The following is a 27,823-nucleotide window of genomic DNA, read 5'->3' as shown; positions in this document are numbered from 1 at the left end:
AATAACAATTAAACATCTAAAATAACCAAAAACCGTATCTAAAATGTATCTAAATGATTATATTAATAATAAAAATATTAACTGATGATTGAACTGTGAGGACTATAAATCCACCTCTTTCTATTCCATTTTTCAAAGCACTTCACTGATTGTTTACAGTTTAACATGCACAGCATCATGGGGCATAGGGAAAAAGTTGGATATATAATGCATTGCAGACTCACTGGACTGGAAGATGACGTTGGTGTCGGTGGTGGTTTGGCACTGCTGGTTAATGGAGGTTAAAGTGAGATTGAAAAGCTGTCCGCACTGCAGGGACAAGATGTAACAGTAGTTCTGATTGGTTGAGCAGGAAACCATTTGTCCTCCTGAACCCCAAGCCATCACAGAGTAATTCACAGCCCCGTCCACGAAGCTCCAGGTCACTAGAACTGAATCCGTAGCACAATCCACCACAGCAGAAACACTGGTGGACGCACAGGGCGCTAGAAATACATGGAGGGAGCATATTCAGTCATTATGATTCTTGTGATGAAAAAGCTGAATTTTCATGCGCACTAGCCTTCAGAAGTCATCCTAATATACTGATTTGATGAATTGAGATTCATCAAAACACTGTTCATTATCAGTGTTGAAAATAGTTTTTTGCCTGGTTAGGGTTTTTGTGGAAACTGATGCACAACTATTTAAAAAGTTTGGGTTCAAGTGAAAAGTTCAACCACAAACTTAAAATCTTAAGACAGTTGTAAACCAGCAAGCATTGACTTCCATAGAAAAAACGACATTTAGGCCCTAATAGCCTTATTTTCAATTAAATAGTGTGTTGTAGGTATTAAATCATTTTAAACAGGTCTAAATTACCTATGTCCAAGTAAAGCTACCCAATCAGGTCCACACAATCACCAAAGTGTATGCGTGTATGTCCTGGTCTTCCAGGTTGAGCGTTGAGCGTTGGGCTAACAACCCACCTCAGCAAAACTAGATGTTACAAAATGCCAATATGGTGCGACTACTATATAAGATACACTTCAATATAAATGGCTCTGGGAGTAAATAAGTAAGTTATGTGTTTGTGTAAAATATAATTGTGGTTTTGGGCGAGGCAGTGGCGCAGTAGGTAGTGCTGACGCAAGAAGGTCGCTGGATCGCTGGTTCAAACCTCGGCTCAGTTGGCGTTTCTGTGTGGAGTTTGCATGTTCTCCCTGCCTTCGCGTGGGTTTCCTCCGGGTGCTCCGGTTTCCCCCACAGTCCAAAGACATGCGGTACAGGTGAATTGGGTAGGCTAAATTGTCCGTAGTGTATGAGTGTGTGTGTGAATGTGTGTGTGGATGTTTCCCAGAGATGGGTTGCGGCTGGAAGGGCTTCCGCTGTGTAAAAACTTGCTGGATAAGTTGGCGGTTCATTCCGCTGTGGCGAACCCGGATTAATAAAGGGACTAAGCCGACAAGAAAATGAATGAATAATTGTGGTTTTATTTTGTTGTAAATGCTGATGACATTTTATTTTTTATATATTTAATATAAAAACTATATGATATAGTTGTGTGTGTGTTTTCATTTTATAAAATAACCAACAAGGTGTCATTTTAGTCATGCTAACTTTCATTTTTTGGCAACATAATACTCGTGTTTTAACTTCAGACGAGTTAAAAAAAATTACATTTGGTGGAATATCTTTGATTTTCAATCATGACAAATTTTAAAACGCTTAAACCTGTAAATAATAATTTCAATAATACAGGGAAGCTCAGAGTTTTCAAGTGGTATCTTAATGTTTTCATAAGCTGTATATTTGATTAAATTATTGCAGACTCAGAGCAACAACCTTTGTCATATAATACTTAAAAGTAGACAAAGTTACAATTAAGTTAATTTAATTAACTTACTAAATAAAAATATATTTAAATAATGGACACAATTGATCATGCAGAATAAGAACATGATCAGTTCTGATTTAATTCACACTTTAATTTTAAAACTTTTTTTCTTATGTTGGTACTAGATGATTGTGATTATTGTGATGACAAAAGCATACACGAAATTATTTGTGATGATATTGTTTTTACAGACCTGATGTGATGTTGAATCCTATGCTGTCAGAGCTGTTGAACACTTCTCCGATTGCAAGGACTCTCACGTTATACAGTGTTCCACAGGTGAGATTAGCTAAACTACACTGTGTTTGATTAGTCTGACAGGAAGTTGAACGACCATTTCCACTGTCCAGGAATGCAATGTATCCTAGTGCAAATTGGCTGGGGTCCCAGGAAACTGTAGCGCTGAGAGCAGTGCAATTAATGCTAGCTTTGACGTTCTGAGGAGGACAGGGCTCTGAAAAAGACAAGAAGAAAATGAGACTAACTTTAGGTAAAAGCTTCAAATCTATAGTAAACACACTAAAGTACTAGTAAGAATTACTTATTTTGGTCACACTTTATTTTAAGGTACAATTCTCACTGTTAATAAACCATTAACTATAAATTTCCCTCTCAATAAACCCCTAATTTGCTGCCTATTATTATATAGTTATTCAGGTATTAGGATCAAGAATGTTAATATGATCATGCAGAATATGTACTTTATAAGTACTAATAAACAGCCAATATCTTAATAATATGTACGTAATAAGCCACTAGTTAATAGTGAGAATTGGCTCTTAAATAAAATGTTTCTATTTTTTAGGGAAAGACACTGGTGAATAATCCCCAGTTGACATTAAGATTTCAAGAAAAAAAATTAGGCTTTCTAACATGAAATGTTTAAATGTGCAAATGAGGCATTTTTAGATTACATTTTAGGCAAGTTCGGCTGAAGCCAGGTTTAGAAGTCTTATTTATATATATATATATTATTTATTATATTTATTATTTTATTTTATTATTATTTAAATATATTAATTAATTATATATATGTGTGTGTGCGTGCGTGCGTGTGTGTGTGTGTATGTATGTGTATTTTTTTTTCTTTCTTTTTTTTAAGTCAAGGCGGGTTTTGTGGTTTGTCTTTATCACTCCACAATAACAGCAATAAATAAATCAAACTTTTGTATATAGTCAGAGGGGAAAATATTTATAAATGTATAAAGGCATTCAAAATATACAGCGGGGAAAATAAGTGTAAAACACTTAAACCTGTGCATAATAATTTCAATAATACAGGAAAGCTCAGAGTTTTCAAGTGGTATCTTTATGTTTTCTTAAGCTGTATATTATATATGAATATATCTTTCAGTAAAGGCATTCAAAATATACAGCGGATAAAATATACAGTCATGTTTTTTTTTCTGGGAATAATATTTCTAAAGGAGCAGTTGACATGGAATTGAACCAGATTTTGATAAACCCAAACTTATAATACTTATCAAATAAAACAAAACAAAGAAATCTGAACAATTAGTTGTGTGTAATAAGAATGAAATGACAGGAGAAAGTGCTGAACTACTGAAATGTATTTAATACTTTATATAAAAGGTGTCTGATGATGGCAGCTTAAAGAAGCTTCTCATATGGAAAATGAAGTCACATGAATCCCTCAGGTGTGAGTTTTTCACAGACCTCAACAGAGTCTAAAAATCTTGTTGGTTCTGTGGCTTTTATCTATCAAATCTGATCTTTATATTGTATTTTATATTGGTCAGGTATTTTGTATTGGTCAGGTATTCGTCTATAGGTCAGGTGATTGGTTGGGCTATTATAAAGCTTGATTTTCTTTCTCTTAAAGCATTTGAGAGTTTTTTTTTTTTTTTTGGATTATTGTCTTGCTGAAATGTCCATCTTGGTTTCATCTTCATCATCCTGATAATGTAGATATTGGACTGAAGCAGCTGATATTAATTTACAATAAGGAATGGCAGAGGCAGGCCCGGATTGGCTAATCGGGAGGACCAGGAGAATTCCCGGTGGGCTGGTGTCCCTAGCTCCAGAATCTGTTGCTCTCAGCAGTCACACTTTTTAAGTTAATTTATTTATTTACTTGACCACAGTTTTATTATTCATTATTTTAGCTCTTTATATATATATATATATATATATATATATATATATATATATATATATATATATATATATATATATATATATATATATATATATATATATATAACCAGCCTGCAGGTTAATGATGATATAACTCAGATGAGTCACTCTTCAATATATAACTGTTGTGGTCCAGTGGATAGCACGTTAGATTACGATGCTGCCAACCTGGGTTTGATCCTCGTCTGAGTATGTTATTATTTATTTTTATTGTTAAGACATATAATACTGTTAGGGTTGTTGAACATTTGAAGTTATAAAGCAGCTATTTTCGCAAAAAAGACGTGATAGTGTAATTAGAAACAGAATTGGAAATTACTTTATTTTAATATAGTCAGTCATGAACTGAGGTGGGCCGGTCTGAGGCTTTAAACTCCAGGGCTGAAAAGGAGTCCCACTCCGGCCCTGAACAGAGGATTGCTGAATAACTTCTCAGAGATTTCAGCTGCTGTCTGGGCTTTCACTGCCTTTCTTCACCTCCCTTTCTTCATGTGTTCAGTACTTTTTTTCCTGTGTCATTTCATTTTATTACGCATAACTTAATTTATTAACTAATCACTTTGACTAAAGTCAACGGCACATACAGAAATGTTTTCTGAGAAAAATGGTGACATGTTCAATACTTATTTCCCTGCTGTAGATATGAATACATCTGTGAAATCTGGTGTTTGTAAATGCTGCTGAAATGGAGATTTTTAACTCAAAATAAATTTATTTGAGAAAATTACCTTAACAAATCTGAATTATAACAAATTTAAAGGTTGTTATAAAAGAAACTCTTAAAAGTGTACCTTTAATGTTTTCTTTTCATTTGACTGAAAAAAACCCTCTCATAATTTTGACCAAAATTTGAGCCTAAAATCTCAAAATTCACAGGTGCATGAAAAAACAAATATTTTTTTGCTTGCAGTGTCTCACTTTAAGCTCAAGCAGGTTCAAAAAAAGAAAGGCCACAAATATTTAAGCAACATAAAAGTGTATATATATTATGGCACAGTTTAAGATTTTTGTGTTAATGCTTCTTTAAAATCAGTGATCACATGACTGACCTGTCTTGATAGGATCAGTGATGGCAGTGCTGTTGCAGACTCCGTTGTGAGCCGTCACGCTGAAGTTGTAGATGTGGCCACAGTTCAGTACTGGGAGGATACAGCTGGTGTTGCTCTCACAGTTTACTCTTAGGCCTTCAGGAGTCACAGCCACTGCGGTGAAGCCGGCTGCACCGTTAGAGGCATCCCAGGAAATCCGAGTGTTGGATGGACTGTACTGGACTGTCAGATGTTGAGGAACACATGTACCTGCAAAGGTATGAAAGCGCTGTGGTTTAGACAAGAGACATTTTTTTTTTATTTGTGTTGTTTCATGCTGGCAGATAAAATCTCAGATGACCCTAATATCCTGTTTTCCTTATTTGCCTAAAAAAGTTACAATTGCATTAAAGTAATTTATAATATGTGACCCTGGACGGAGTTACACAGATATATTTGTAATAAATAATAAGTATATTATGTTTTATTCATCTTCTATGAAGCCATTTGATCAATTCCTTACCGTAAATAATACAAAAAAACTTTTGATTAGTAATATGCAGTTGCTAATATGCATATGATCAGCTTTAAAGGGGTGGTCCACTATGATATTATATTTTAAACTTTAGTTGATGTGTAATGTAGCTGTGTGAACATAAACTGATCTCTAAATGTAATATGCGCAGAGTTCAATGCAAAGGGAGACATTGGCTTTTACGGAGTTAGCTTAGCAAAGCCAACAGCTAACAAAGTTTGGGGACTACAAAAAAAAATACATCCAGGCTAGTGAGATCACAAGAGCTTCAGGTTATGCGCATTAACCACGTGCAGCAAAGGGGCGTGGCTAGAGGCACTGTAGTGTTGTAATGTAGATGAGAAAGCTTAAATGCCATCTAAACACTGCAATTTCCATAGAGCTTGTTCTGTTTCTGTATTTGGCCCTCCAAAGGACATGACGCAAAGAGAGAAGTGCTTACAATTGAATTATGTTCCAGAGAATTATAATAAAGGTTTAGCTCTAGCATTTGATAATGGACAGCTTTCAGAATCTCTCCTAGTTCAGTGCTGGATTCGGCTAAAAAAAGGTGCAGCTCCAACTATGATAGACGAAGCTGTGGACTGTGAACCACAACCTTAAGTATTTTATTTGTTTTTTGTTCAAATTTATCTATTACATGAATAGTTTTTAAGCATTAATGGTATGTTGTAGCAAGGAGGTAAACAAGGATGTAGACAATGGAAAATGTTGTTTGGCACCGCTAGCAATTCACAAGCGATGCAACGTCTCTCTATGCGGCTGCTTTCTGTGCATTCTACATCTCAAATAACGAACGAAAAATATGTAAACGTTGCATATTACTTACAGATGCTTATTCCGAAAATATGTGAAAGACACTTGTCAGATTTTATTTTAGAGAGTGAGGTCCAGCTGTCTCCTCTGTGTCATTTTCTGTCTGATTCAGGCTCAAACTGATGACGCTAACAGCTACTCTGACTGACTGTGTTTACACAGTGCAAAAGCGCGTGCTTGAAGAAGTGTGGCGCTTTTCTTGGTGTCGTGGAGCCGTTCTGCGAATCACAACACATTATGTTAGCTGACTGGTCAGAGCCTTTTGAGGGTGGACAATTCGGAGGAACTAGGAAATATAACAGTCATTTTCATGTTAGCTGAGTAGTAGTACATAGTCATAGTAAGATATATGAAAAAAAAACAGATAATTTACAAATGAAGCATAAGCACACATTCCTTTGCATCTTAGAAACACAAGCAAGCCTTAAAATACACTGTGGACCACTCCTTTAAAGGTTCAGGACACCCTGGAGAACTTTTTTATATATATTAACAGATTTGTGTGTGTTGAGCATCAGTTAAGACAATGTTAGCACCTATCAGTTTTAACTGTGAAGAAAACTGGATAATTTTGAGCTTTTGTCAGCTAATTTCAGCTTCTGGGTTTAAAATGATTTTTGGGAAGGGATCAAAATCGTCGATGTAGCGAAGTACTGCAAGTGCAGTGATGACGAGTCGGTTTCTCATTATTATTCAAAGCAGAGTTTCCTTATCCTGTGAGAAGAGCCGGCTGCTTAATTATTCATGAGAGCACGACAGCACGCGCTTTCCGAAGGCAAGGCAGACGTAAACCAGTGCCAAGCTTAAACTGTGAGACACGGACCCACGGCACGCAGTAGCCATTTATGAAGGCTCGTATGTGTTTGTTTCCATGATCCACGGGGTTTGTTGCATGTTTTTCCCCGCAATCCTGTCAGGGCCGATCATACAGCAAATCTGTGAGTGTGATGCAAGCATTTTTGTCGGGAGAGCAGCACGAGAATTGGAGAATGGCGGATGTTGTCTTGTATCAGGAGTTCATTCACATTCAGACACATCGCTGTGCTGCTGTGTTTGCCTAAATCCTCCAGATTACCAGCAGGACTAATAGTTAAAATAGACAGGTCAGGAGACCTGCTCCACTGAGTCTGCATTTAGATCTATGATTCAGACCCGGTTATTGAGGGAGAAGTCCTCATTTATAGTGTTTATATGAACACGATTATCTTTATAATGATATAAATTGTGGTTGTCTGTATATGAAATTACGAATAACAAATGTAGCAGGTCATTAAATTACTGTTTATTTCTTTGCATTTTAACTTTGTGAACTATAAACTCATGCGTCTCCTCACGGTTTGTCTCAATTTGTGAGCTAACTGACACCAACAGTTGTTCGCTCCCCTTCTCCCCTGCTGGCCACGCCCACTCCTGCCCTATGCTCGCGGAGCTCCACGCCCATTAATCATGCATCTTTTGAAAAAATTCTGAAGTAGACTTTAACCGAAAGTGGGGGGTGTCATGGCCCTTTAAGTTAAGTAAGTTTCTATATTTTTAGATCATTTTGAACTCTCAGATGACACATTTTCAAACTGTTGTCAGTTCCCAGGCAAATCTTATCATATTCTAACAAATCATACATCAATGCAAAACTTGTTATTTAGCTTTCAGAGGATTCATAAATCTCAGTTTCCAAACATCGACTCTCATTTTGTAGTCCAATGTCACATTTGTTTTGTTTCGTATTACAATTTATTTCTATAATGGCAATGGCAATGGCCATGCAGAATTTAACAAGTCTACAATGTCTTCTGGTCCTTCAGAAGTCATGTTAATGCTGATTTGTTGCTTTATAGTGATTAGTTATTATTGGTGCTCAAACATTAGTAATGATTTTTATCATTATTACTATTTTAAAAGATGTTATGCTTCATATTAATGTAAAAACTGTTCAAAAAATGTTCTTGATAAGCAGAATGTTCAAATAAATGCCTTTAATTTTACTTTTCATTGATTTAACATTTTTTTAAAAGTTATTATGTGGGAAAACATACGTTTTAATAGTAATTTTGAATGGCAGTTAATCAGAAAATATGAAGCAGCTCTCTAACTGATTTTAGCACTGGGAAGTTGCATATTTGCAATGATTTCTGAAGGATCAAGTAATGGAGCTGAATCATAGGAATACATTAAATTGTAAAATATATACTTCTAAATGCAAACTTCTGTCTGTCTATCTGTCCGTATAGTAAAATTGACAAATGAAGCAGCAAAAGTAAAAAAAAAAACAACTCCTAAAAAAACTGTTTAAAAGTTTGAGTTGCGCTTATTAAATCACAAGCCAATTACACTGACTAAATCTCACCTATAATCAGGGAGCTGTTCATCTGTGCGCTGGCATTGCACGTGTTACCCAAAGTCTGAACAGTCACCATATACTCAGTGCCACACTGTAGGTTGCTCAGCTCACAGTATGTACTGGAGCTGTTGGACATACAGCCGGTCCTGTTGCCTAGCAGGGACAAGGCAGAGACGGCATACCCTTGAGCTCCTTCACCGTATTGCCATGACACAATGGCTGAATTCAGCTGACAATCCAGCACTGCCTTGATGGAGGAAGCTGTGCAGGGAACTATGGGTAAAAGCAAAAAAGACACTGAGAATGTAAACATTCAATAGCAGCACAGTGTTCCTCAGTGTGAATGAAGATATTTGCCGTAATTAAAAGCACTGTACTACTTTTGCCAGTATTTGGCATTTTACATAAACTACTGATACACTAGTGATTGGAAAGTGTTTTCTTTATGTTCACAGTTGATGCATTTATTTGTTTAAATAAATTTTTTTTTTTTTTAAATATAGTTTAAAATATTAGTTTTTTTTATTTTAACATATTTTTAAAAATCTATTTACTCCTGTCATTACACTACAGTCTACAGTGTCTTCCAGAGATCCTTCTGAAATCCTCATTTAGTGCTCAAGAAACATTCCTTATTGTTATATTTCTGGAAGACAGTGATGGAAATAACAGGACCCACATAGCAAAATTTCTCTGGCCCAGCTCTGGACCCACACATTCAGGTTTTGCTTGGCCCACATGCCGCAGTGAATTACGGTACATGACTGGACCAAATCTGGCTTCCAGACAACGGCCAAACACAGACCATATCTGGGCCAAGTCTCAGCCAAGTTAATAACTCATAACTGGGCCTGAACTGGGCCAGATAGGTTGGTGTGTCACGATTGCAATGAAATTGATAAACCCATGGAGTGATGCGCTTTAGGCACACTATGGGCACGCTTTTTCTCAAAGTGACCTGATTGGTAGAATTTTTTTTCTTTATTCAAAAATGATTTTAGTGTATTTTAAATGTGGGTCAAGACTGGCCAAACTCACATGGCCCACTTATCAAATTTTTAAATCTGGGCCAAATACTACATTTTTCATCTGGCCCAAATCTTGTGTGCCGCCTTAAAGACGGTGCCACCTCTGCCAAACCCGGGCCATGTTTGGCCCACATGCTGTATGCCAGTGCCGGATGAATGCCTGCTGTGCCAGCTTTATGCCAAATCTGGGCCAGAATTCTTTGCTACTAGGGGAGTTATTATATATAATATTGCATTATATATAAATGCATAATATTTAAAAAATATATATTACAAATTTTGAAAGAGATAAAACAATGAGATAGGAAAATTAAATACAATAATTTAAAACTTTATATTTTGTAGTGTTTTGCATTAGTTTGTTAAATAGTGTGTACCTGAGTTTGTGTTTACAGTAGCACTTGGAACGCTGCTGCACATATTATCTGACGCTGTCACGTTGATGGAGTACAGTTGCCCACATCTGAGCCCTGTAACATTACACTGTGAGCCTGTGGACTGGCAGGAGGTGGAGACTCCATTGCTGTCCTGCAAAGTGGCTGTGTAATACTGTCCTCCTGCACTAGGAGTCCAAGAAACCACTAAAGCATTTGTGAAACAGTTCACGATGGCCAGGACATTCCTTGGAGTGCAAGGCGCTAGAGTAGAAGAAGACCTAATTCAGTGTTTTTTGTTTACAGTTTAGCATATTTTATAAGACCTTTCTAAAACTAATGAACTCTTTTTTTTATTTAAGGAATGACGTTCTTCAGTTTTAAAAGAATCATAAAGTTAAATAAGACATAAAATGGTGCATTTATGTTTTATTACCTGTCTGGATCTGAACAGGAGTACTCTGCACACTGCTGCAGTTGCTGCCTCCGGCCTTCACTGTGATGGTGTAGGATTGTCCACATGTCAGAGCCAACAGGTCACAGGAAGTGGAGGCTGAAGTGCAGTTAACCAAGACACCATTGGCACTACTGGCTGTCACAGAGTAAACGTCCGCCCTGCGGCTCCTCCCCCAGGTTACCGTTGCTATGTTGCTGCTACAGCTCACATTGGCTGACACATTTTGTGGTGCACAAAGTGCTGGGTAAAAGAGAGAAAACAATGGCTGACCATAGTCTTTCTGCAGGTAACCACAACTAAAACCTTCAGTATGCAAAGGGATGGACACAGCGAGGTTAGACAGTAAGGAAATTGCTCACCAGTGTTAATGCGGCGCACTTCACTACGTTGTCCAGTGCAGTTCGCACTCATAGCTGTGACCGACACATTGTACACTTCACTACATGCCAGACCACTGATGTTACAGGAAGTGCTGCTGGAGTTGCAGGTTAACGGACGTCCATTATCATATTCTGCTGTTACAATGTAGTAAGAAACTAAGCCACTGGATGCTGCCCAGGAAACAGATGCTGTGTCAGATCCATGGGCTAGAGACACATTGACTTGAGTGGGTGCACATGGAGCTGAAAAAGAAAAGAATCAATTATGTGATGCACCACCTTCAATAAATAGATCACCAAACCTGCAGTCAATCTCTCTGCCTTTTGCGCTCTTCTTTGATTTTTATACCTGTGTCTACAGTGGACATGGATGTGGAAACGGATGACCCGACCAGGCCATTTCCTGTAACATTGATGCTGTAGCGTTGACCGCACTGCAGTGAGCTGATGTTGCATGAAGAGCCACTGGTGAAGCAGCTGTGCAATTGACTATCCTGGAAAGACTGCAGCGATACATTGAAACTGAGTGCACCGTTGCCTGGTGTCCAAGAAACAAGTGCTGAGTTGCTGCCACAGTCAAGCGTGGCCTGAATGTTAGTGTTAGGACATGGTGCTGCAACAGGAAAACAGATTGATTAACTTAATGTGTCCTTGGTGGATAAAAGTATTAGCGTGTCTTTAAAACAAATCTTGCTGACTACAGGCTTTTGGACAGTGTTGGATTTCAAAAAACAGCATTTAATTTAATCAGTTCTTTGCCTTACCTGTTGCGATTGGTGGTCCAGTTTGCACAGAGCTGTTGCACGACAGTCCAACTGCCACTACTTGAACTGGACACGCTTGCCCACATGTCATGTTAGTGATGTCACATGTCATTTGACTGGTCATGCACGTATACGTCTGTCCAGGAAAGCATTGCATTGTCATTAAAAAGGAAAGTGCTCCATTGCCAGGGGACCAGGACACACTCGCTGTTTTGTTGCCAAAGTTCATTGTGGACTGGATATTCAGTGGAGGGCATGGGGCTAAAGATAAGAGAACAAAGTGTAATTCAAAGCATGTCATTGCTACAGAGCTAGGAACAGGGGATGTATGGGACCCAGAGGCTTGGAGAGGACTATGACGAAGAGGAGGACTGGTCAACTGGTAGAATGCATGATGTGCTGTTATCTGGTGATTGTCAGCATCTATTGGTGCGGTGTCAATTGGCCTTGAGAAGAGTGAATAAATTTCACAGGGCTGCTAAGCACTTGGTAGTGCATTATTACTGACAGTCATTTTGAGAAAGATCTTGCCCTGAGTTTATCACTTTTACAGAAAGGTAAATACTGAATGTGGGAATCAGCATTATACATAGGAGCAGTGATGCAGTGATCTCTAGAGGAATTTTAGACCGTTTCACTGCCTAATAAAGTTGCATGGTTTTAAATCAGTTTTCTTGTTAACAAACTAAACTTTACTCTTAATTCCCAAAATCATTTGGTCTATGATATATCAAATTATTTACCTGTCTGGATCTGAACTGGAGTACTCTGCACACTGCTGCAGTTGCTGCCTCCGGCCTTCACTGTGATGGTGTAGGATTGTCCACATGTCAGAGCCAACAGGTCACAGGAAGTAGAAACTGAAGTGCAGTTAATTGAGAGACCATTGGCACTACTGGCTGTCACAGAGTAAACGTCCGCCCTGCGGCTCCTCCCCCAGGTTACCGTTGCTATGTTGCTGCTACAGCTCACATTGGCTGACACATTTTGTGGTGCACAAAGTGCTGGGTAAAAGAGAGAAAACAATGACTGACCATAGTCTTTCTGCAAGTAACCACAACTAAAACCTTCAGTATGCAAAGAGATGGACACAGCGAGGTTAGACGTTAAGGAAATTGCCTACCAGTGTTAATGCGGCGCACTTCACTACGTTGCCCAGTACAGTTCGCACTCATAGCTGTGACCGACACATTGTACGCCTCACTACATGTCAGACCACTGATGTTACAGGAAGTGCTGATGGAGTTGCAGGTTAACGGACGTCCATTATCATATTCTGCTGTTACAATGTAGTAAGAAACTAAGCCACTGGATGCTGCCCAGGAAACAGATGCTGTGTCAGATCCATGGGCTAGAGACACATTGACTTGAGTGGGTGCACATGGAGCTGAAAAAGAAAAGAATCAATTATGTGATGCACAACATTCAATAAATAGATCACCAAACCTGCATCCAATCTCTCTGCCTTTTGCGTTCTTGTTTGATTTTTATACCTGTGTCGACACTGGACATGGATGTGGAAACAGATGACCCGACCAGGCTGTTTCCTGTAACATTGATGCTGTAGCGTTGACCGCACTGCAGTGAGCTGATGTTGCATGAAGAGCCACTGGTGAAGCAGCTGTGCAACTGGCTATCCTGAAAAGACTGGAGCGATACATTGAAACTGAGTGCACCGTTGCCTGGTGTCCAATAAACAAGTGCTGAGTTGCTGCCACAGTCAAGCGTGGACTGAATGTCAGTGTTAGGACATGGTGCTGCAACAGGAAAACAGATTGATTAACCTAATGTGTCCTTGGTGGATAAAAGTATTAGCGTGTCTTTAAAACAAATCTTGCTGACTACAGGCTTTTGGACAGTGTTGGATTTCAAAAAACAGCATTTAATTTAATCAGTTCTTTGCCTTACCTGTTGCGATTGGTGGTCCAGTTTGCACAGAGCTGTTGCACGACAGTCCAACTGCCACTACTTGAACTGGACACGCTTGCCCACATGTCATGTTAGTGATGTCACATGTCATTTGACTGGTCATGCACGTATACGTCTGTCCAGGAAAGCATTGCATTGTCATTAAAAAGGAAAGTGCTCCATTGCCAGGGGACCAGGACACACTCGCTGTTTTGTTGCCATAGTTCATTGTGGACTGGATATTCAGTGGAGGGCATGGGGCTAAAGACAAGAGAACAAAGTGTAATTCAAAGCATGTCATTGCTACAGAGCTAGGAACAGGGGATGTATGGGACCCAGAGGCTTGGAGACGACTATGACGAAGAGGAGGACTGGTCAACTGGTAGAATGCATGATGTGCTGTTATCTGGTGATTGTCAGCATCTATTGGTGCGGTGTCAATTGGCCTTGAGAAGAGTGAATAGATTTCACAGGGCTGCTAAGCACTTTGTAGTGCATTATTACTGACAGTCATTTTGAGAAAGAAATGGCCCTAAGTTTATCAGTTGCATGATTTTTAAATCAGCTTTCATGTTAACAAACTGAACTCCATTCTTAATTTCCAAGATCTTGTGGTCTATGATATGTCAAATTTTATTACCTGTCTGGATCTGAACAGGAGTACTCTGCACACTGCTGCAGTTGCTGCCTCCGGCCTTCACTGTGATGGTGTAGGATTGTCCACATGTCAGAGCCAACAGGTCACAGGAAGTGGAAACTGAAGTGCAGTTCACCGAGAGACCATTGGCACTACTGGCTGTCACAGAGTAAACGTCCGCCCTGCGGCTCCTCCCCCAGGTTACCGTTGCTATGTTGTTGCTACAGCTCACATTGGCTGACACATTTTGTGGTGCACAAAGTGCTGGGTAAAAGAGAGAAAACAATGGCTGACCATAGTCTTTCTGCAGGTAACCACAACTAAAACCTTTAGTATGCAAAGGAATGGACACGTCGAGGTTAGACGTTAAGGAAATTGCTTACCAGTGTTAATGCGGCGCACTTCACTACGTTGTCCAGTGCAGTTCGCACTCATAGCTGTGACCGACACATTGTACGCCTCACTACATGCCAGACCACTGATGTTACAGGAAGTGCTGCTGGAGTTGCAGGTTAACGGACGTCCATTATCATATTCTGCTGTTACAATGTAGTAAGAAACTAAGCCACTGGATGCTGCCCAGGAAACAGATGCTGTGTCAGATCCATGGGCTAGAGACACATTGACTTGAGTGGGTGCACATGGAGCTGAAAAAGAAAAGAATCAATTATGTGATGTGCAACATTCAATAAATAGATCACCAAACCTGCATCCAATCTCACTGCCTTTTGCGTTCTTGTTTGATTTTTATACCTGTGTCTACAGTGGACATGGATGTGGAAACGGATGACCCGACCAGGCCGTTTCCTGTAACATTGATGCTGTAGCGTTGACCGCACTGCAGTGAGCTGATGTTGCATGAAGAGCCACTGGTGAAGCAGCTGTGCAATTGACTATCCTGAAAAGACTGGAGCGATACATTGAAACTGAGTGCACCGTTGCCTGGTGTCCAAGAAACGAGTGCTGAGTTGGTGCCACAGTCAAGCGTGGCCTGAATGTCAGAGTTGAGACATGGTGCTGCAACATAAAAACAAATTAATTAACCTAATGTGTCCTTGGTGGATAAAAATATTAGCGTGTCTTTAAAACAAATCTTGCTGACTACAGGCTTTTGGACAGTGTTGGATTTCATAAAAAGCATTTAATTTAATCAGTTCTTTGCCGTACCTGTTGCGATTGGTGGTCCAGTTTGCACAGAGCTGTTGCATGATGGTCCAACTGCCACTACTTGAACTGGACACGCTTGCCCACATGTCATGTTAGTGATGTCACATGTCATTTGACTGGTCATGCACGTATACGTCTGTCCAGGAAAGCATTGCATTGTCATTAAAAAGGAAAGTGCTCCATTGCCAGGGGACCAGGACACACTCGCTGTTTTGTTGCCAAAGTTCATTGTGGACTGGATATTCAGTGGAGGGCATGGGGCTAAAGACAAGAGAACAAAGTGTAATTCAAAGCATGTCATTGCTACAGAGCTAGGAACAGGGGATGTATGGGACCCAGAGGCTTGGAGAGGACTATGACGAAGAGGAGGACTGGTCAACTAGTAGAATGCATGAGAAGTGATGTGCTGTTATCTGGTGATTGTCAGCATCTATTGGTGCGGTGTCACTTGGCCTTGAGAAGAGTGAATAAATTTCACAGGGCTGCTAAGCACTTGGTTGTGCATTAGTACTGACAGTCATTGTTTTTCACTTTTACTGCAAGTTAAAGGCTTGATGTGTGAATCAGCATTATACATAGGAGCACTCATGCAGTGACCTTCAGTGGAATTTTAGACTCTTCTGTTGCCTTAAACTTTTGCATGTTTTTTTTAACCAGTCTTCATGCTAACAAACCAAACTCCATTCCTATTTTCCAAGATCTTGTGGTCTATGATATGTCAAATTTTATTACCTGTCTGGATCTGAACAGGAGTACTCTGCACACTGCTGCAGTTGCTGCCTCCGGCCTTCACTGTGATGGTGTAGGATTGTCCACATGTCAGAGCCAAAAGTTCACAGGAAGTGGAGGCTGAAGTGCAGTTAATCGAGAGACCATTTGCACTACTGGCTGTCACAGAGTAAACGTCCGCCCTCCGGCTACTGCCCCAGGTTACTGTTGCTATGTTGCTGCTACAGCTCACATTGGCTGACACATTTTGTGGTGCACAAAGTGCTGGGTAAAAGAGAGAAAACAATGGCTGACCATAGTCTTTCTGCAGGTAACCACAACTAAAACCTTCAGTATGCAAAGGGATGGATACGATGGAGCGAGGTTAGACAGTAAGGAAATTGCTTACCAGTGTTGATGCGGCGCACTTCACTACGTTGTCCAGTGCAGTTCGCGCTCATAGCTGTGACCGACACATTGTACGCCTCACTACATGCCAGACCACTAATGTTACAGGAAGTGCTGCTGGAGTTGCAGGTTAACGGACGTCCATTATCATATTCTGCTGTCACTACATAGTAGGAAACTAAGCCACTGGATGCTGCCCAGGAAACAGATGCTGTGTCAGATCCATGGGCTAGAGACACGTTGACTTGAGTGGGTGCACATGGAGCTGAAAAAGAAAAGAATCAATTATGTGATGCACAACATTCAATAAATAGATCACCAAACCTGCAGTCAATCGATTTTCCTTTTGCGTTCTTCTTTAATTTCATACCTGTGTCTACAGTGGCCATGGATGTGGAAACAGATGACCCGACCAGGCTGTTTCCTGTAACATTGATGCTGTAGCGTTGACCGCACTGCAGTGAGCTGATGTTGCATGAAGAGCCACTGGTGAAGCAGCTGTGCAACTGGCTATCCTGGAAAGACTGCAGCGATACATTGAAACTGAGTGCACCGTTGCCTGGTGTCCAAGAAATGAGTGCTGAGTTGCTGCCACAGTCAAGCGTGGCCTGAATGTCAGAGTTGAGACATGGTGCTGCAACAAGAAAAGCAAATTGATTTACTTAATGTGTCCTTGGTGGATAAAAGTATTAGCGTGTCTTTAAAACAAATCTTGCTGACTACAGGCTTTTGGACAGTGTTGTATATCTTCATAAAAAAGCATTTAATTTAATCAGCTCTTTGGCTTACCTGTTGCGATTGGTGGTCCAGTTTGCACAGAGCTGTTGCATGATGGTCCAACTGCCACTACTTGAACTGGACACGCTTGCCCACATGTCATGTTAGTGATGTCACATGTCATTTGACTGGTCATGCACGTATACGTCTGTCCAGGAGAGCATTGCATTGTCATTAAAAAGGAAAGTGCTCCATTGCCAGGGGACCAGGACACACTCGCTGTTTTGTTGCCAAAGTTCATTGTGGACTGGATATTCAGTGGCCGGCATGGGGCTAAAGATAAGAGAACAAAGTGTAATTCAAAGCATGTCATTGCTACAGAGCTAGGAACAGGGGATGTATGGGACCCAGAGGCTTGGAGACGACTATGACGAAGAGGAGGACTGGTCAACTGGTAGAATGCATGAGAAGTGATGTGCTGTTATCTGGTGATTGTCAGCATCTATTGATGTGGTGTCACTTGGCCTTGAGAAGAGTAAATAGATTTCACAGGGCTGCTTAGCACTTGATAGTGCATTAGTACTGACAGTCATTTTGAGAAAGATATTGCCCAGAGTTTATCGCTTTTACAGAAAGGTAAATACTGAATGTGGGAATCAGCATTATACATAGGAGCAGTGATGCAGTAACCTCTAGAGGAATTTTAGACCGTTTCGCTGCCTAGTACAGTTGCATGTTTTTAAATCAGCTTTTATGTTAACAAACTGAACTCCATTCTTAATTTCCAAGATCTTGTGGTCTATGATATGTCAAATTTTATTACCTGTCTGGATCTGAACAGGAGTACTCTGCACACTGCTGCAGTTGCTGCTTCCGGCCTTAACTGTGATGGTGTAGGATTGTCCACATGTCAGAGCCAACAGGTCACAGGAAGTGGAGGCTGAAGTGCAGTTAACCAAGACACCATTGGCACTACTGGCTGTCACAGAGTAAACGTCCGCCCTGCGGCTCCTCCCCCAGGTTACCGTTGCTATGTTGCTGCTACAGCTCACATTGGCTGACACATTTTGTGGTGCACAAAGTGCTGGGTAAAAAAAGAGAGAAAACAATGGCTGACCATAGTCTTTCTGCAGGTAACCACAACTAAAACCTTCAGTATGCAAAGGGATGGACACAGCGAGGTTAGACGGTAAGGAAATTGCTTACCAGTGTTAATGCGGCGCACTTCACTACGTTGTCCAGTGCAGTTCGCGCTCATAGCTGTGACCGACACATTGTACACCTCACTACATGCCAGACCACTGATGTTACAGGAAGTGCTGCTGGAGTTGCAGGTTAACGCACGTCCATTATCATATTCTGCTGTTACAATATAGTAGGAAACTAAGCCACTGGATGCTGCCCAGGAAACAGATGCTGTGTCAGATCCATGGGCTAGAGACACATTGACTTGAGTGGGTGCACATGGAGCTGAAAAAGAAAAGAATCAATTATGTGATGCACAACATTCAATAAATAGATCACCAAACCTGCATCCAATCTCTCTGCCTTTTGCGTTCTTGTTGATTTTTATACCTGTGTCGACACTGGACATGGATGTGGAAACAGATGACCCGACCAGGCTGTTTCCTGTAACATTGATGCTGTAGCGTTGACCGCACTGCAGTGAGCTGATGTTGCATGAAGAGCCACTGGTGAAGCAGCTGTGCAACTGGCTATCCTGAAAAGACTGGAGCGATACATTGAAACTGAGTGCACCGTTGCCTGGTGTCCAAGAAACAAGTGCTGAGTTGCTGCCACAGTCAAGCGTGGACTGAATGTCAGTGTTAGGACATGGTGCTGCAACAGGAAAACAGATTGATTAACCTAATGTGTCCTTGGTGGATAAAAGTATTAGCGTGTCTTTAAAACAAATCTTGCTGACTACAGGCTTTTGGACAGTGTTGGATTTCAAAAAACAGCATTTAATTTAATCAGTTCTTTGCCTTACCTGTTGCGATTGGTGGTCCAGTTTGCACAGAGCTGTTGCACGATAGTCCAACTGCCACTACTTGAACTGGACACGCTTGCCCACATGTCATGTTAGTGATGTCACATGTCATTTGACTGGTCATGCACGTATACGTCTGTCCAGGAAAGCATTGCATTGTCATTAAAAAGGAAAGTGCTCCATTGCCAGGGGACCAGGACACACTCGCTGTTTTGTTGCCAAAGTTCATTGTGGACTGGATATTCAGTGGAGGGCATGGGGCTAAAGACAAGAGAACAAAGTGTAAATCAAAGCATGTCATTGCTACAGAGCTAGGAACAGGGGATGTATGGGACCCAGAGGCTTGGAGACGACTATAACGAAGAGGAGGACTGGTCAACTAGTAGAATGCATGAGAAGTGATGTGCTGTTATCTGGTGATTGTCAGCATCTATTGGTGCGGTGTCAATTGGCCTTGAGAAGAGTGAATAGATTTCACAGGGCTGCTAAGCACTTTGTAGTGCATTATTACTGACAGTCATTTTGAGAAAGAAATGGCCCTAAGTTTATCAGTTGCATGATTTTTAAATCAGCTTTCATGTTAACAAACTGAACTCCATTCTTAATTTCCAAGATCTTGTGGTCTATGATATGTCAAATTTTATTACCTGTCTGGATCTGAACAGGAGTACTCTGCACACTGCTGCAGTTGCTGCCTCCGGCCTTCACTGTGATGGTGTAGGATTGTCCACATGTCAGAGCCAACAGGTCACAGGAAGTGGAAACTGAAGTGCAGTTCACCGAGAGACCATTGGCACTACTGGCTGTCACAGAGTAAACGTCCGCCCTGCGGCTCCTCCCCCAGGTTACTGTTGCTATGTTGTTGCTACAGCTCACATTGGCTGACACATTTTGTGGTGCACAAAGTGCTGGGTAAAAGAGAGAAAACAATGGCTGACCATAGTCTTTCTGCAGGTAACCACAACTAAAACCTTTAGTATGCAAAGGAATGGACACGTCGAGGTTAGACGTTAAGGAAATTGCTTACCAGTGTTAATGCGGCGCACTTCACTACGTTGTCCAGTGCAGTTCGCACTCATAGCTGTGACCGACACATTGTACGCCTCACTACATGCCAGACCACTGATGTTACAGGAAGTGCTGCTGGAGTTGCAGGTTAACGGACGTCCATTATCATATTCTGCTGTTACAATGTAGTAGGAAACTAAGCCACTGGATGCTGCCCAGGAAACAGATGCTGTGTCAGATCCATGGGCTAGAGACACATTGACTTGAGTGGGTGCACATGGAGCTGAAAAAGAAAAGTATCAATTATGTGATGCACAACATTCAATAAATAGATCACCAAACCTGTATCCAATCTCTCTGCCTTTTGCGTTCTTGTTTGATTTTTATACCTGTGTCTACAGTGGACATGGATGTGGAAACGGATGACCCGACCAGGCCGTTTCCTGTAACATTGATGCTGTAGCGTTGACCGCACTGCAGTGAGCTGATGTTGCATGAAGAGCCACTGGTGAAGCAGTTGTGCAATTGACTATCCTGAAAAGACTGCAGCGATACATTGAAACTGAGTGCACCGTTGCCTGGTGTCCAAGAAACGAGTGCTGAGTTGCTGCCACAGTCAAGCGTGGCCTGAATGTCAGAGTTGAGACATGGTGCTGCAACATAAAAACAAATTAATTAACCTAATGTGTCCTTGGTGGATAAAAATATTAGCGTGTCTTTAAAACAAATCTTGCTGACTACAGGCTTTTGGACAGTGTTGGATTTCATAAAAAGCATTTAATTTAATCATTTCTTTGCCTTACCTGTTGCGATTGGTGGTCCAGTTTGCACAGAGCTGTTGCATGATGGTCCAACTGCCACTACTTGAACTGGACACGCTTGCCCACATGTCATGTTAGTGATGTCACATGTCATTTGACTGGTCATGCACGTATACGTCTGTCCAGGAAAGCATTGCATTGTCATTAAAAAGGAAAGTGCTCCATTGCCAGGGGACCAGGACACACTTGCTGTTTTGTTGCCAAAGTTCATTGTGGACTGGATATTCAGTGGAGGGCATGGGGCTAAAGACAAGAGAACAAAGTGTAATTCAAAGCATGTCATTGCTACAGAGCTAGGAACAGGGGATGTATGGGACCCAGAGGCTTGGAGAGGACTATGACGAAGAGGAGGACTGGTCAACTAGTAGAATGCATGAGAAGTGGTGTGCTGTTATCTGGTGATTGTCAGCATCTATTGGTGCGGTGTCACTTGGCCTTGAGAAGAGTGAATGAATTTCACAGGGCTGCTAAGCACTTGGTTGTGCATTAGTACTGACAGTCATTGTTTTTCACTTTTACTGCAAGTTAAAGGCTTGATGTGTGAATCAGCATTATACATAGGAGCACTCATGCAGTGACCTCCAGTGGAATTTAGACTCTTCTGTTGCCTTAAACTTTTGCATGTTTTTTTTAACCAGTCTTCATGCTAACAAACCAAACTCCATTCCTATTTCCCAAGATCTTGTGGTCTATGATATGTCAAATTTTATTACCTGTCTGGATCTGAACAGGAGTACTCTGCACACTGCTGCAGTTGCTGCCTCCGGCCTTCACTGTGATGGTGTAGGATTGTCCACATGTCAGAGCCAAAAGTTCACAGGAAGTGGAGGCTGAAGTGCAGTTAATCGAGAGACCATTTGCACTACTGGCTGTCACAGAGTAAACGTCCGCCCTCCGGCTCCTGCCCCAGGTTACTGTTGCTATGTTGCTGCTACAGCTCACATTGGCTGACACATTTTGTGGTGCACAAAGTGCTGGGTAAAAGAGAGAAAACAATGGCTGACCATAGTCTTTCTGCAGGTAACCACAACTAAAACCTTCAGTATGCAAAGGGATGGATACGATGGAGCGAGGTTAGACGGTAAGGAAATTGCTTACCAGTGTTGATGCGGCGCACTTCACTACGTTGTCCAGTGCAGTTCGCACTCATAGCTGTGACCGACACATTGTACACCTCACTACATGCCAGACCACTAATGTTACAGGAAGTGCTGCTGGAGTTGCAGGTTAACGGACATCCATTATCATATTCTGCTGTCACTACATAGTAGGAAGCTAAGCCACTGGATGCTGCCCAGGAAACAGATGCTGTGTCAGATCCATGGGCTAAAGACACGTTGACTTGAGTGGGTGCACATGGAGCTGAAAAAGAAAAGAATCAATTATGTGATGCACAACATTCAATAAATAGATCACCAAACCTGCAGTCAATCGATTTTCCTTTTGCGTTCTTCTTTAATTTCATACCTGTGTCTACAGTGGACATGGATGTGGAAACGGATGACCCGACCAGGCTGTTTCCTGTAACATTGATGCTGTAGCGTTGACCGCACTGCAGTGAGCTGATGTTGCATGAAGAGCCACTGGTGAAGCAGCTGTGCAACTGGCTATCCTGGAAAGACTGCAGCGATACATTGAAACTGAGTGCACCATTGCCTGGTGTCCAAGAAACGAGTGCTGAGTTGGTGCCACAGTCAAGCGTGGCCTGAATGTCAGTGTTAGGACATGGTGCTGCAACAGGAAAACAGATTGATTAACCTAATGTGCCCTTGGTGGATAAAAGTATTAGCGTGTCTTTAAAACAAATCTTGCTGACTACAGGCTTTTGGTCAGTGTTGGATATCTTTATAAAACAGCATTTAATTTAATCAGTTCTTTGGCTTACCTGTTGCGATTGGGGGTCCAATTTGCACAGAGCTGTTGCACGACGGTCCAACTGCCACTACTTGAACTGGACACACTTGCCCACATGTCATGTTAGTGATGTCACATGTCATTTGACTGGTCATGCACGTATACGTCTGTCCAGGAAAGCATTGCATTGTCATTAAAAAGGAAAGTGCTCCATTGCCAGGGGACCAGGACACACTCGCTGTTTTGTTGCCAACGTTCATTGTGGACTGGATATTCAGTGGAGGGCATGGGGCTAAAGACAAGAGAACAAAGTGTAATTCAAAGCATGTCATTGCTACAGAGCTAGGAACAGGGGATGTATGGGACCCAGAGGCTGGGAGAGGACTATGACGAAGAGGAGGACTGGTCAACTGGTAGAATGCATGAGAAGTGATGTGCTGTTATCTGGTGATTGTCAGCATCTATTGATGTGGTGTCATATGGCCTTGAGAAGAGTGAATAGATTTCACAGGGCTGCTAAGCACTTGGTAGTGCATTATTACTGACAGTCATTTTGAGAAAGATATTGCCCAGAGTTTATCACTTTTACAGAAAGGTAAATACTGAATGTGGGAATCAGCATTATACATAGGAGTAGTGACGCAGTGACCTCCAGAGGAATTTTAGGCTACGTTCACACTGCAGGCAAATGAGGCACGGATCAGATTTTTTCCCCCTCGTGTGACTCAGGTGATGACAGTGTGAACTGCCCAAACCGCATGAAATCTGATCTTTTCAGGTCAGATCTGTGCCACTTTCATATGTAGTCTTAAATCAGGCACAGATCTGATGTTCTACAATGCGACCAGGGTGTGAACAGTTATGTCGGATTTCATGTGACTTTTTCATAATCTCCGAGTGACATGCGTCATCATTCTGTGCTGCAAATATCATCTACCCCTCAGCAGCACAGTAGAATGGTACACAGGGCGATTACAGTACCACAGAAAGTTGGTTGTTCATGTTGAAAAAGATTTTAAAGGCATAACTGGTGCTTGTTAACTAATCTGGTTAAGGATTGAGGCACAGGTTGATCGCGAAGCTGAAGAGCGTCGTGGGTGTTGTGGATAGGTGATCTGTGTGCAAAGGAGGAAGAACTTTCTCTCTGAGAGTAAAAAGGGCAGGTGCTCGAGCACCCAAACCCCCATTCTGCACGTGTCTGCTGTTTATAACAAAAGTTAAATTAAATAACTCCACAAACGGAGATAAAACAACTCCGCATTCACAGCTCAGTCTGCGGCTGCTCATATACCCTTGATGAGTCCGCTACACCGGTGATCAGAGCGCCACCCACCGCGGCTGTCATTAATCACAAACGATCAGTGTTTTTTTTTTTTATCACAGAAGACATTTTAGTTCTCAAACGCCGAAATACACTTTAGTAGTAGCAGAAAAATCATTTACAGTTCATGAAATACACCACGGTTGTCTGTAAAAAGGGTAATAATGATATAAGCATGATCTGACAACGTGCTTACTCATGCAGCACACGCGTGTGCATAATTAGACATGTGTTCTCCGTAATGCACTTTTGCGCATGCAGGTCAGTTTAGGACCATGATTTGTTCATACTGCAGATCTGATATTGGCCACATTTATAGGAGCAATGTGAACAGCCATGCAAAAAAATCTGATCAGATTTGAGCACTAAGCCTCGCAGTGTGAACGTAGCCTTAGACCGATTTGCTGCCTGATACAGTTGCATGATTTTTAAATCAGCTTTCATGTTAACAAACAACTTTATTCTTAATTTCCAAGATCTTGTGGTCTATAATATGTCGAATGTTATTACCTGTCTGGATCTGAACAAGAGTACTCTGCACACTGCTGCAGTTGCTGCCGCCGGCCTTCACTGTGATGGTGTAGGATTGTCCACATGTCAGAGCCAACAGGTCACAGGAAGTGGAGGCTGAAGTGCAGTTCACCGAGAGACCATTGGCACTACTGGCTGTCACAGAGTAAACGTCCGCCCTGCGGCTCCTCCCCCAGGTTACTGTTGCTATGTTGCTGCTACAGCTCACATTGGCTGACACATTTTGTGGTGCACAAAGTGCTGGGTAAAAAAAGAGAGAAAACAATGGCTGACCATAGTCTTTCTGCAGGCAACCACAACTAAAACCTTCAGTATGCTAAGGGATGGACACAGCGAGGTTAGACAGTAAGGAAATTGCTTACCAGTGTTAATGCGGCGCACTTCACTACGTTGCCCAGTACAGTTCGCACTCATAGCTGTGACCGACACATTGTACACCTCACTACATGCCAGACCACTGATGTTACAGGAAGTGCTGCTGGAGTTGCAGGTTAACGGACGTCCATTATCATATTCTGCTGTCACTACATAGTAGGAAACTAAGCCACTGGATGCTGCCCAGGAAACAGATGCTGTGTCAGATCCATGGGCTAGAGACACATTGACTTGAGTGGGTGCACATGGAGCTGATAAAGAAAAGAATCAAATATGTGATGCACAGCATTCAATAAATAGATCACCAAACCTGCATCCAATCTCACTGCCTTTTGCGCTCTTCTTTGATTTTTATACCTGTGTCTACAGTGGACATGGATGTGGAAATGGATGACCCGACCAGGCCGTTTCCTGTAACATTGATGCTGTAGCGTTGACCGCACTGCAGTGAGCTGATGTTGCATGAAGAGCCACTGGTGAAGCAGCTGTGCAACTGGCTATCCTGGAAAGACTGCAGTGATACATTGAAACTGAGTGCACCATTGCCTGGTGTCCAAGAAACGAGTGCTGAGTTGGTGCCACAGTCAAGCGTGGCCTGAATGTCAGAGTTGAGACATGGTGCTGCAACATGAAAACAAATTGGTTAAGCTAATGTGCCCTTGGTGGATAAAAGTATTAGCGTGTCTTTAAAACAAATCTTGCTGACTACAGGCTTTTGGACAGTGTTGTATATCTTCATAAAAAAAGCATTTAATTTTATCAGCTCTTTGCCTTACCTGTTGCGATTGGTGGTCCAGTTTGCACAGAGCTGTTGCACGTTGGTCCAACTGCTACTACCTGAACTGGACACGCTTGCCCACATGTCATGTTAGTGATGTCACATGTCGTTTGACTGGTCATGCACGTATACGTCTGTCCAGGAAAGCATTGCATTGTCATTAAAAAGGAAAGTGCTCCATTGCCAGGGGTCCATGACACACTCGCTGTTTTGTTGCCAAAGTTCATTGTGGACTGGATATTCAGTGGAGGGCATGGGGCTAAAGACAAGAGAACAAAGTGTAATTCAAAGCATGTCATTGCTACAGAGCTAGGAACAGGGGATGTATGGGACCCAGAGGCTTGGAGAGGACTATGACGAAGAGGAGGACTGGTCAACTGGTAGAATGCATGAGAAGTGATGTGCTGTTATCTGGTGATTGTCAGCATCTATTGGTGCGGTGTCACTTGGCCTTGAGAAGAGTGAATAAATTTCACAGGGCTGCTAAGCACTTGGTTGTGCATTAGTACTGACAGTCATTGTTTTTCACTTTTACTGCAAGTTAAAGGCTTGATGTGTGAATCAGCATTATACATAGGAGCACTCATGCAGTGACCTCCAGTGGAATTTTAGACTCTTCTGTTGCCTTAAACTTTTGCATGTTTTTTTTAACCAGTCTTCATGCTAACAAACCAAACTCCATTCCTATTTCCCAAGATCTTGTGGTCTATGATATGTCAAAATTTATTACCTGTCTGGATCTGAACAGGAGTACTCTGCACACTGCTGCAGTTGCTGCTTCCGGCCTTCACTGTGATGGTGTAGGATTGTCCACATGTCAGAGCCAACAGGTCACAGGAAGTGGAGGCTGAAGTGCAGTTAATCGAGACACCATTGGCACTACTGGCTGTCACAGAGTAAACGTCCGCCCTGCGGCTCCTCCCCCAGGTTACTGTTGCTATGTTGCTGCTACAGCTCACATTGGCTGACACATTTTGTGGTGCACAAAGTGCTGGGTAAAAGAGAGAAAACAATGGCTGACCATAGTCTTTCTGCAGGTAACCAGAAGTAAAACCTTCATTATGAAAAGTGATGGATACGATGTACTGAGGTTAGACAGTGAGGAAATTGCTTACCAGTGTTAATGTGGCGCACTTCACTACGTTGCCCAGAGCAGTTTGCACTCATAGCTGTGACCGACACATTGTACACCTCACTACATGCCAGACCACTGATGTTACAGGAAGTGCTGCTGGAGTTGCAGGTTAACGGACGTCCATTATCGTATTCTGCTGTTACAGTATAGTAGGAAACTAAGCCACTGGATGCTGCCCAGGAAACAGATGCTGTGTCAGATCCACGGGCTAGAGACACATTGACTTGAGTGGGTGCACATGGAGCTGAAAAAGAAAAGAATCAAATATGTGATGCACAACATTCAATAAATAGATCACCAAACCTGCAGTCAATCTCACTGCCTTTTGCGTTCTCGTTTGATTTTTATACCTGTGTCGACACTGGACATGGATGTGGAAACAGATGACCCGACCAGGCTGTTTCCTGTAACATTGATGCTGTAGCGTTGACCGCACTGCAGTGAGCTGATGTTGCATGAAGAGCCACTGGTGAAGCAGCTGTGCAACTGGCTATCCTGGAAAGACTGCAGCGATACATTGAAACTGAGTGCATCGTTGCCGGGTGTCCAAGAAACGAGTGCTGAGTTGCTGCCACAGTCAAGCGTGGCCTGAATGTCAGTGTTAGGACATGGTGCTGCAACAGGAAAACAGATTGATTAACCTAATGTGCCCTTGGTGGATAAAAGTATTAGCGTGTCTTTAAAACAAATCTTGCTGACTACAGGCTTTTGG

At 41.8% G+C, this 27,823-nt stretch overlaps 1 protein-coding gene and 1 long non-coding RNA gene across 4 annotated transcripts in view; one reads left to right on the top strand and one right to left on the bottom strand.

The window, feature by feature from the left end:
* Positions 1 to 8,662, top strand: part of LOC147846481 (uncharacterized) — a 16,238-nt gene extending 7,576 nt beyond the window's left edge. For all 3 annotated transcript variants that reach the window (XR_015478944.1, XR_015478945.1, XR_015478943.1), the window contains 3 exons: positions 2,068 to 2,155; positions 5,095 to 5,656; positions 5,691 to 8,662. This is a non-coding gene — a long non-coding RNA (uncharacterized LOC147846481). The remainder of the gene's footprint in view (positions 1 to 2,067; positions 2,156 to 5,094; positions 5,657 to 5,690) is intronic.
* The window catches only part of fndc7rs1 (fibronectin type III domain containing 7, related sequence 1), a 71,085-nt gene that overhangs the window by 24,613 nt on the left and 18,649 nt on the right, over positions 1 to 27,823 (bottom strand). The window contains exons 15-54 of the mRNA XM_087241276.1: positions 27,462 to 27,725; positions 27,092 to 27,355; positions 26,707 to 26,967; positions 25,975 to 26,235; positions 25,556 to 25,819; positions 25,186 to 25,449; positions 24,803 to 25,063; positions 23,003 to 23,263; positions 22,585 to 22,848; positions 22,216 to 22,479; positions 21,831 to 22,091; positions 21,100 to 21,360; positions 20,686 to 20,949; positions 20,316 to 20,579; positions 19,936 to 20,196; positions 19,289 to 19,549; positions 18,874 to 19,137; positions 18,505 to 18,768; positions 18,122 to 18,382; positions 17,371 to 17,631; positions 16,952 to 17,215; positions 16,583 to 16,846; positions 16,198 to 16,458; positions 15,466 to 15,726; positions 15,052 to 15,315; positions 14,682 to 14,945; positions 14,302 to 14,562; positions 13,662 to 13,922; positions 13,247 to 13,510; positions 12,877 to 13,140; positions 12,497 to 12,757; positions 11,754 to 12,014; positions 11,339 to 11,602; positions 10,969 to 11,232; positions 10,589 to 10,849; positions 10,156 to 10,416; positions 8,757 to 9,023; positions 5,083 to 5,331; positions 2,070 to 2,330; positions 225 to 485 (exon numbers count right to left, since the gene is read on the bottom strand). Of these exons, the coding sequence (XP_087097402.1) occupies positions 225 to 485; positions 2,070 to 2,330; positions 5,083 to 5,331; positions 8,757 to 9,023; positions 10,156 to 10,416; positions 10,589 to 10,849; positions 10,969 to 11,232; positions 11,339 to 11,602; positions 11,754 to 12,014; positions 12,497 to 12,757; positions 12,877 to 13,140; positions 13,247 to 13,510; positions 13,662 to 13,922; positions 14,302 to 14,562; positions 14,682 to 14,945; positions 15,052 to 15,315; positions 15,466 to 15,726; positions 16,198 to 16,458; positions 16,583 to 16,846; positions 16,952 to 17,215; positions 17,371 to 17,631; positions 18,122 to 18,382; positions 18,505 to 18,768; positions 18,874 to 19,137; positions 19,289 to 19,549; positions 19,936 to 20,196; positions 20,316 to 20,579; positions 20,686 to 20,949; positions 21,100 to 21,360; positions 21,831 to 22,091; positions 22,216 to 22,479; positions 22,585 to 22,848; positions 23,003 to 23,263; positions 24,803 to 25,063; positions 25,186 to 25,449; positions 25,556 to 25,819; positions 25,975 to 26,235; positions 26,707 to 26,967; positions 27,092 to 27,355; positions 27,462 to 27,725 (10,488 nt within the window). The remainder of the gene's footprint in view (positions 1 to 224; positions 486 to 2,069; positions 2,331 to 5,082; positions 5,332 to 8,756; positions 9,024 to 10,155; positions 10,417 to 10,588; positions 10,850 to 10,968; positions 11,233 to 11,338; positions 11,603 to 11,753; positions 12,015 to 12,496; positions 12,758 to 12,876; positions 13,141 to 13,246; positions 13,511 to 13,661; positions 13,923 to 14,301; positions 14,563 to 14,681; positions 14,946 to 15,051; positions 15,316 to 15,465; positions 15,727 to 16,197; positions 16,459 to 16,582; positions 16,847 to 16,951; positions 17,216 to 17,370; positions 17,632 to 18,121; positions 18,383 to 18,504; positions 18,769 to 18,873; positions 19,138 to 19,288; positions 19,550 to 19,935; positions 20,197 to 20,315; positions 20,580 to 20,685; positions 20,950 to 21,099; positions 21,361 to 21,830; positions 22,092 to 22,215; positions 22,480 to 22,584; positions 22,849 to 23,002; positions 23,264 to 24,802; positions 25,064 to 25,185; positions 25,450 to 25,555; positions 25,820 to 25,974; positions 26,236 to 26,706; positions 26,968 to 27,091; positions 27,356 to 27,461; positions 27,726 to 27,823) is intronic.

Source organism: Danio rerio, chromosome 2 (assembly GCF_052040795.2).
Source record: "Danio rerio strain M-AB ecotype USA chromosome 2, GRCz13ab, whole genome shotgun sequence".
Classification (NCBI taxonomy): domain Eukaryota; kingdom Metazoa; phylum Chordata; class Actinopteri; order Cypriniformes; family Danionidae; genus Danio; species Danio rerio.
The sequence above is the reverse complement of the archived record's forward strand: the minus strand, read 5'-3'. Positions and strand labels throughout refer to the sequence as shown.